General features: G+C 44.4%; 1 protein-coding gene across 1 annotated transcript in view; it reads right to left on the bottom strand.

The window, feature by feature from the left end:
- Positions 1–7,630: 7,630 nt before the first annotated feature.
- cop1 (COP1 E3 ubiquitin ligase) overlaps positions 7,631–9,926 on the bottom strand; it is a 266,597-nt gene continuing 264,301 nt past the window's right edge. The window contains exons 13-14 of the mRNA XM_041207802.1: positions 8,733–8,777; positions 7,631–8,510 (exon numbers count right to left, since the gene is read on the bottom strand). Of these exons, the coding sequence (XP_041063736.1) occupies positions 8,493–8,510; positions 8,733–8,777 (63 nt within the window). The 3' untranslated portion in view covers positions 7,631–8,492. The remainder of the gene's footprint in view (positions 8,511–8,732; positions 8,778–9,926) is intronic.

Genomic DNA, 9,926 nt, shown 5'->3' with positions numbered 1-9,926 from the left:
GGAGAGGAAGTAGGAAGGTAGCAGCGGTAGGGGACAGTATAATAAGGGGGATAGATACTGTTCTCTGCTGCTGTGAGCGAGCCTCCTGAAGGTTGTGTTGCCTGCCCAGTGCCAGGGTTAGGAACATCTCCTCAGGGCTGGAGAGGAACTTGGAGTGGGAGGGGAGGATCCAGTTGTTGTCATCCATGTTGGTACCAATGACATTGATAGGACTGGAAAGGAGGTTCTGCTGAAAGAACTTGAACAGGAGTTAAATTAAAAAGCAGAACCTCCAAGGTAATAACTTCTGGATTACTACCGGAGCCGTAGGCAAACTGGCATGGGGTAAATAAAGTCAAGGAGTTAAATGCGTGGCTCAAAGATTGGTGTGGGATGAATGGGTTTCAGTTCATGGGGCACTGGCACTAGTACTGGGGCATAAGGGAGCTGTTCTGGTGGGACGGGCTTCACTTGAACTGTGCTGGGACCAGTGTCCTGGCGAATTGAATAACTGAGGCTGTAGAAAGGGTTTCAAACTAAATAGAGTGGGGGGAGGGTTCGGGAGAGGGGATATGTAGGCATGTAGGCTTACAAAGCAAAAGGATATGGCAGCACTGCAGGGCAGCTATTTAGGTAATGATACCCAGAGTGTGACAGAAAGGGACAGAATTTATAAACATTAAAAAAAACCAGCAGAAAATAGGGTCAAAGGGGGAATAAAATGGTAAACAAGCAAAATTAATGGCTCTTTATTTAAATGCACTTAGTATTCAGAACAAAACAAATGAATTAACGGCACAAATAGAGGTTAATGGGTACGATCTTATAATTATTACGGAGGCATAGTTACAAGGAGATCAAAGCTGGGAACTGAATATGCGGGGATATGTGGCTTTTCGAAAGGGCAGGCAGGAAGAAAAGGGTAGTGGGGTAGCTTTGTTAGTATGAGATGATAAAAGCTCAATAGCAAGAAATGATCTTTGATCGGAAGATGTAGAATCCATATGGGTGGAGGTAAGAAATAACAAGGGGAAGACGACACTGGTAGGAGTAGTCCATCGGCCCCTTAACAATGGCTATACTATAGGACAGAGAATAAATCAGGGGATAATAAGGGCGTGTAAAAAAGGCAGTACATTAATCATGGGTGGCTTTAATCTTAATGTAGATTGGGAAAATCAAATTGGCAGAGGTAGCCATGAGCAAGAATTTACAAAGTATGTTCAAGACAGTCTCCTAGAACAATATGTTGTGGATCCAACCAGGAATTAGGCTATTTTGGACCTGGTAATGTGTAATGAGGCATGTTTAACAAATTATCTCAGAGTAAGAGATCACCTAGGAAACAGTGACCGTAACATGAATGAATTTAGCATTTGGTTTGAGAGTGAGAAACTTGGATCAGAAACAACTGTGCTCAACTTAAATAAGGGTAATTACAAAGGAATGAGGGCAGAGTTGGCTAGGGTGGACTGGGGCAGGAGTTTAGCAGAAAAGATGGTTGATGAACAATGAAAGAGGTTTAAGAAAATAGTTCATGACTCACAACAAAGATGTCTCCCAGTCAGGAAGGAGGATTCTATGAAGGAGATAAACCAACCATGGTTAACCAAGTAAGTTAAGGACAGTATCAAATTGAAAGAAAAAACATACAATTTTGCAAAGATTAGTGGTAAGCCAGGGGACTGGGAAAGTTTTAAAAACCAACAAAAGATGACCAAAAAAGTAATAAAGAGGGAGAAAATAAACTTTGAGGGTAAAATAGCAAGTGATATACAAACAGACAATAAGAGTTTCTTTAAATATCTAAATAGGGAGGAAAAGGCCATAGTGAACACTAGTCCCTTAGAGAATGAGGCTGGGGAAATAATAATGGAGAACCAGGAAATGGCAGACGAGTTGAATAAATTCTTAGTTTCCATCTTCATAGTAGAAGACACTAATAGCATTCCAAAATACTAAATAATCAAGGGGCAAAAGGTGGGGGGGAGGGAGGAAATAAATACAATAACTACCACTAGAGAAAAAAGTATGAGGCAAACTAATGGGGCTAAAGGCCGATAAGTCTCCAGGACCTGATGGGTTGCACCCTAGTCTATTAAAGGAAGTAGCTACAGAGATAGTGGATGCACTGGTAATAATCTTCCAAGAATCCTTAGATTCTGGAGAAGTCCCAGAGGATTGGAGAACAACCAACGTAACACCCTTATTCAAAAAGGGAGGCAAAAAACAGGTAACCATAGGCCAGTTAGCTTGGCATCCGTCATTGGGAAAATGTTAGGGTCTATTATAAAGGATGTGACAGCAGACCATTTACAAAGGCATAATCTAATCAAGCAGAGTCAGCATGGCTTCATGAAGGAGAAATCATGCCTGACAAATTTATTGAATTCTTTGTGGAGTTAACAAGCAGGATAGATAAAGGGGAACCAGTAGATGTAATATATTTGGATTTCCAAAATGCATTCGATAAGGTACCACACATAAGGCTACTTAATAAGATAAGAGCCCTTGGTGTTGGGGGTAGTATATTAGCATGGATAGAGGATTGGCTAACTAATAGGAGACAGAGAGTTGGGATAAGGGGGGCACTTTCAGGATGGCAACCTGTAATCAGTGGAGTGCCACAGGGCTCAGTGCTGGGGCCACAATTATTTACAATATTTATTAATGAGACTTCATTGCATTTTCCCAGTTTTGATGGCTCCCTCATGTCTGTTCTGCTTATGCAATCGCCATGCCAGCATGTCTTCCTTCTTCCTCAATTGAGAATACCTCTCCCCCCCTGCCCAGCCCACACAAAGTGAGTGACAGGACCCTCGACCGTGACTATTCCATTTCTGCTCATTCTGATCTCACCCTCTCCCTGACTCCCCAAACTATTTTAAAGGTCTCCTTGTCCTCACCTTCCAACCCAGCAACCTCCACATTCAATGGATCATTCTCTATCATGTCCACCATAAAAAACTTAATTAGGAGCAGGAGGAGGCCATTCAGCCCCTCGAGCCTGCCCAGTCATTCAATACAATCATGGTGATCTGATTGTGGCCTCAACTCCACTTTCCTGCCGACCTCTTATAATCCTTGAGTCTCTTGTCGATCAAAAATCTATCTACCTCAGCCTTGGATATATTCAATGACCCAGCCTTGATTACTTCCTGGGCAAGAGAACTCCACACACCAACGACCCTCTGAGGGAAGAAATTCCTCTTTATCTCCCTCTTAAAAGGGAGGACCCCTTATTCTGAAACCATGTCCTCTAGTTTTGATGCCCCCACAAAGGGGAACAACCTCTCAGCATCTACCCTGTCAAACCCCTTCAGAATCTTATATGTTTCAGTCAGATTGCCTCTCACTTTTCTAAACTCCAAAGACGCTTGGCCTAACCTGCTCAACCTTTTTTCGTAAGACAAATTCCTTCATCCCATCTTGAACACGATGCCACCAACAAACACATCTTCCTCTCTCCTTTCAGCTTTCTAAAGGGACCATTCCTCCATTCTTCAGTCACCCACAACAACCCCTCCTCTGAGGAACAAAGGAACAGGAGGAGGACATTCTGCCCCTCAAGCCTATCCTGCTATTCAATGACATCTTGGCTGATCTGTAACTGAGTTCCACAAACCCACCTTTGCCCAATATCCCTTAATACCTTTGGATAACAAAAAAAAACTATCAAACTCAGGTTAATAAATTAATAATTGAGTCAGGATCAATTGCTGTTTGTGGAAGAGAATTCCAAACTTCAACTTTCCTATGTTTATATAAGTGTTTCTGAATTTTACTCCTGAAAGATCTGACTCTAATAATTAGACTATAACAATCATCCTAGACTCCCCAAACAGTGGGAATGGTTTCCCTCTATCTACCCTATCTGTTCCCCTTAATAACAAACATCAAGCAAATTATTCCGCAACCTTTGAAATTCTAAAGAGAACTCAGGTTTGTATAATCACTCCTCTGCATTTGACCCCTAGAGACCAGGTATCGTTATGCAAAAACCTAGACTGCACTGTCTCCATAGGCAATATATTTACCTGGTGCCCACAGCTACTCCCAGGAAGTCCAGCTGTGCTCTAACCTGTGCTTTGTACAGCTGAAGCTGTAGCCCTTTGTATTCTCCATCCAATGGCAGCATCTCATTCCCCTTTCTGCTTATTTTCTGGGACTATTCATCAAATATTAAGGTTCTGTGTACCTAGACCTTCACTGTTTCTAGCTTTTCACCATTTAGAAAGTACCTCTGTTCCATTCATTTTAGTTCCAAGATGGTTACTCATACTGGCCTCCCCTGAAATCTATTTGCCACAGTTTTGTCCATTGATTTAATAGATCAATAACACTTTGCAATCTTATCATTCCATCTTCACTGCTTTGCTCGTCACCAGTGAATGTGGACAGGTGGATTTCTATCTCATCAGTTGTTATTAATAAATATAGTGAAGTTGAGGCCCCAACACACAACCTGAGGGACACTACTGGTCATACCCTGTCCACTATCTCTAATCTGTCTCCTGCCACTCAACCAATTTCCTAATCAGGTCAATAATTTACCTTCAGTTCCATAGGTTTCAACTTCTGTGAACAGTCTCTTATGACGAATTTATCAAATGCCTTCCTGAAGTCCACATAAATAACATTTCACTATCCACTACTTTAGTCACCCTTTACACAACCCACCCTTTACATGACACACCCTGATCAGATCCACGCTGGTTCCCTCTCATTAGCTCAACATTTTCAATGTGTTCGGTCACGTAATCCTTAATTACAAACTATAGTAACTCTCTGACAATGGATGTTAGAGATATATATCTCTCACTCACTCACTCTTCCAGAACTGCCTCATCCAATTCAGTGTCGAGGTAAATTGGAGCCTGTCCCATCCGACAGTGGGCACTAGGCAGCGAACACCCATGATGGACACCAGTGACATATGGGTCTGTAATTCGAAAATAAAAGATGCCGGAATTCTGAAATAAAAATAAAATGCTGGAAATACTCAGCAGGTCTGACAGCATCTGTGGAGACAGAAACTGAGTTAACATTTCAAGTTGAATATGACCCTTCTTCGGAACCAAGTTTCCCTCTGTCATCTTTCTTCAATAGCAAATGGCGAGCACAATATTCCAACCATAAGGAATGGTTCCAAAGAGAGAACTTTGGAAGGTTATAGTTCAGATATCTGCAATGCTCTCACTGACTTCCTCTAAAATCCAGGAATGGAAACCATCTGATCCCGGGGATTTGTCACTCTTCAGTTCTATTATATTTTTCATCACTGTTATTTGGATTATTTTCATTGTGTTGAGTTCCTGTCCCTGTTTCAATATTAGTTTCCTTGAGATGTTGGGCCTCTTTCTCCCCTGTAAATACTGACACAAAGTCATTATTCAACATGCCCGTCATGTCCTTATTTTCATTGACAGTATCGCTATCACTTTTTAAGTCACCCACATTGCTCCTGACCACCCTCTTTCCCTACAGAATTACCAATGGGTATTGTGTTGATTTTAATTCCCTTGTAAGTTTTTTTCATACCCCCTTTTTGTGCCTCTTACTATCTGTTTAGATACTCGTTGCTCTTCTTTGTATCTTTCCCATTCACCAGGGTCTGTGCTATTTTTTTACAAGTTTGATGATTCTTTTAGTTTGATGTTGTCCCTTACCTCCTCAGTTTTCCATGGCTGTCTTTTTGGGTAAGTAGAGCTCTTGTCCCTTAGGGGTATTAACCGGTTCTGTATCCCATTAAGTTATTTTTTTGAACACCACTTATTGATCTTCTGCCATTTTCCCCATTAACAGATTTGCTCAGTTTACTATGGACTGTCTCTGTCTCATCCTATTGAAGTCAGCCTTGCCTAAAGCTGGAATTCTCATAGCTGTTTCATGTTCCTCCCTTTCTGACACTGCATTGAATCGATTATATTAAGATATCAATATATAAATGTTCACACACCATTCGGCTGTTCACTAAATGTGCCTCATTCCTCATTATTAAATCTGATACGACTTGACCTCTGCTGGTTCAGGGACATATTGCTGCAGAAAACGACTCCAAGCATGTACACTAGAAATTAACTCCCTTTCTGACATTTGCTGATCTATGGACAAGGATCAGTGCTGGGATGACAGCTCTTCACAATTTACTTCAGCCATTTGAACTCTGGAATCAAAAACATACATTTTGACTATGGATGAAACCAAATTGTGTGGTGGGAGGGGGTGTGGGGTGGGGAGGTAGGAGGATTGTAATAATTACAGGAGAACATGAATAAACTTATAGAATAGGTACATAATTGGCCAATGAAGTTCAACACAGATAAATATGAGGTACCATAGACAGTGAAGGGGGTACAGCCATGGACCCTGCCTTCTTCATTCAGAGAATCCTTTTGAACCCTGTGGATTTGAAGCTGCAGACAGCAGTTCCCCAGCGCTGGAAACTTCAACGTGACTTTCAAGAACGTCATTGCCTGTATGAAATTCCTCAAGATGCTCAAGGAGACAGGAAACTTGCCACAGCAATGCATCCTCATACTTACATACGAACATACCAATGAGAAGCAGGAGTAGCCCATTACAAATGCACTGCAAAGTAAGCTTGGTTTCTCCAACATATTCCAAGATTGCAGGTAAACACTTGCTGCAACTGTGATGTTAATTTAAAAGCAGGAGATGATTATACAGCTATCAGGAAAATCTACATCTAAACAGCATAACTTGATAAAAACTTTTAATGATGGTCAGATGATTAGAAACAAGATATGAGAGTGGAAAATGTACAAAAATGTTGTGATTGAAATATAGTGTTTGAATCGATAAATTAAACTTCATCTTCAACACTCCACTAGAAAGTAACGAACACAATAAAGAGCTAAAATTAAAAATTGGGACTGTGAAAGGATTGGCCCATAGGGAGCAGGTCCAACAAAGCTTGGTGACTGTGTTAAAAGGTCAATATTTTTCCCTGCATATGCAGGACAACTTAGACAATCATTACACAGCTCCCACCTCAGCTATGCTGCATCTCAGCAACTAAGTGAGAACAGATAGAAACCAAAGCAATGAACTCTCAGTGCTCTGCCCTGCATTGGCTGCTGGGGACCCTCCCTGCCCCACACAGGCGGGCCCAGGCCCCAGAACCCCTCCCCACCCGACACAGACCCTGTCCTCACAGTCAGACCCTCTCCCTGTACTCATTCAAGCCCCCGACTCTCGCCTCCGCCCCACCCTCACGGGCCCTGCCCCTGCCCCTCGCCCCTCCTCACACTCACGGGCCCACCCCTCGCACCTGCCCCGCCCTCACGAGTCTACCCCTCGCCCCGCCCGGTCCTCGCCTCCGCCCCCATGGTCCACCCCTCGCCCCCACCCCGCCCACCCCCCGCCCTCGCCCTCACAGGCCCACCACTCGCCCCCACCCTGCCCTCACAAGCCCGCCCCTCGCCTCCGCCCCCACCCTTACGGGTCCGCCCCTCGCTCCCGCCCCGGCCTCGCCGGCCCACCCTTGCCCCGACCTCGCCGGCCCACCCCCCCACCGACCTCGCCGGCCCACCCCCGCCCCGTCCTCACCGGCCCACCCTCCCCCGTCCTCGCTGGCCCACCCTCCCCCGTCCTCGCTGGCCCACCCTCGCCGGCCCACCCTCCCCGGCTCATCCTCGCCCTGTCCTCCGTCAATGCCACACCACATCAAGTCTAGTCTCCCTGCAGGAATTGCCGTTCCTTTGGGCCTGTGCAAACCGCTGCCTTGAGTGATCCGTACAATCTTCTGTCATTACATGTTACATCAAGTGCCGCGACAGGTCGATATGTTTAAAGTCCAGGGATATCACAGACTCCACAGCATCGCCACTGTTTGAAATGCTTGTATTTGTTCTGATCTCTGTCTGTCTCACAGAAAGCTAGTGTCAATGAAGTTCACACTCATCCAACTCCTGGAATCTGAGGTATGTTGTTAAAGAAAAACACACTTTCATGACGTTCAGACTCTGTCACCAATCCAAACAAACTCAGGTTAAAATTAATGACTTCAAACCCAGTCACCATCTGAACAGGGGCTCAAATGGAGCCCCTAAACCAAACTGTGGTCAAGTTACCTGGGCAAGCCTTTATCAACTGACACAGAAAGGAATGGCCTACTTTCTTCTCTCTAGTCCTGCCCCGTGGGAAGCCAATTGCACTGTTTATTGCAATCATCTCTATGAAATACAAGACAGACTTTACATCATTGCAGTTACACCTGGCCCATTAGTCTATGGAAAATGCAAGTTCCTTATTCTTCAGAGATTTCAGTTTGTGAAAAGATTGTTCATGATTCATTCACCCTCATCATATGGTGCTGATTCCACAGGGAGGATAACCGCTTACACCGTCCTGGCACTCGCACTGCTGCTGCTGGTGAAGGATCATGATGAACAGGAGGTTGGGATACCATCAATGTGTTTTAATCAATTCCAACGAGGGAGCCTCCATAGCAACAATGACATGGGAGGTATGACGAGTGCTCTCTCCCCTCAAACCAGCTCCAGAACCTGAAAAGAATGGCACAGGGTCATTGAGAAACTGCACTCGAGCAAACAAATCAAAACTTGCTGGCAATGAAATCAGACGCTAGCCACTCACTCCCCCGACCAAATAAATCAGTCATGGACCCCTCCCGTAAACCCTTCTCACTCTTAACTGTGCAGTCACATGGTGATCACAGTCTGTAAAGAACTCCCATCAGGCCTATTCCTTGTTCAGTGTTTGCTCACCTTTATTGTGCCTTGGCTGTTTGCAGCTATTAGGACATTTGATTCCTGTGGATGAAAAAGAAAGGTTTAACCTAACAGCCACATAACAGGACGTATAATCTAAAGGAATCAGAATCTACTTGTAGAGGCAAAGCAGAACAATCTACTGACAAAATGCCACATCTTTGGCTTCTCTGGAGTTTAGTTCACTCATCACTTGTAGAAGTGAACCTCAGATTGCCTTTATCTACCCCATTGTGAAAGATGGATTGGACAACACAGACTGACACTGCACTACAACATGCTACAAGCTGTCATGTAACTAGTATCTGCTGGTCACTCCCACAAGTGAGCAGAGTGTCCGACAATGTGCTCATACAAAGGACACACTGAAACAGTCAAAGGGGAAACTTCATGTGATCTCAGCTTGTCGTTGTGTTCTCTAAAATATGTAATCTTTTGCTGGACTGAAACACTTGAATCAATACCAGAGATAAAACATTAACCAGTTAAGATTCACAGAAGGGAAATAACCAACTCCATTCAACTCGACTTATTACCACTTTGCCCCGCTCATATAATTTCGTCTGATGCACCAAATGTAACATCACTTACTCTGACACTGGAGATAGCACAAGCAGGGAGAGGGGCGCTCGGCGCTCGGAGTGTGCATGGCACCAGGCACGAGCGGGGGGGAGGGGGGGGGGGCGCCTAATGAGAGTTGGGGGGGGTCAGGGTGTCTGGCATGAGCGAAGGGGGCAGGGCTTGCAACGTGAGAGGAAGGGGAAAGCACACAGCATGAGTGGAGACACCAGTAAAGGAGCGGGCCTGAGAAAGAGACAGCGAGACAGTCTGACTGACTGTGCTCGAAAGAAAACCAAGTGTCACATTGCACATTGCAGGGAAGACAGGGTGTGATAGGCTGGTGAATATTTTGCTCTTTTCTTTCTCTCTAAACTTGGGCATGTGTTTCAAATTGGATGTTGGAGTGAGAACATTAGTAAGTGAATTGATAAGCATTTTAGCACAAAGCAGGTTCAGAGGTATTAATGAAAGCTGAGAGTTTAAATACAGCACTAACAGGGTTGTTAATGCAGCTAGAGTCACTGCAGAGGGAGGATGAGAGTTTCCTGGATCATACGCTCTAGGAGGTGGTCACCCCATGGGCAGTTTTAAGTGGGTGACCCCTTACTCTGGGATTATGCCCTCTGGTCC

This window comes from Carcharodon carcharias, chromosome 16, assembly GCF_017639515.1.
Source record: "Carcharodon carcharias isolate sCarCar2 chromosome 16, sCarCar2.pri, whole genome shotgun sequence".
Taxonomy (NCBI): Eukaryota; Metazoa; Chordata; class Chondrichthyes; order Lamniformes; family Lamnidae; genus Carcharodon; species Carcharodon carcharias.
This window is presented reverse-complemented; position numbering and strand designations above follow the sequence as displayed.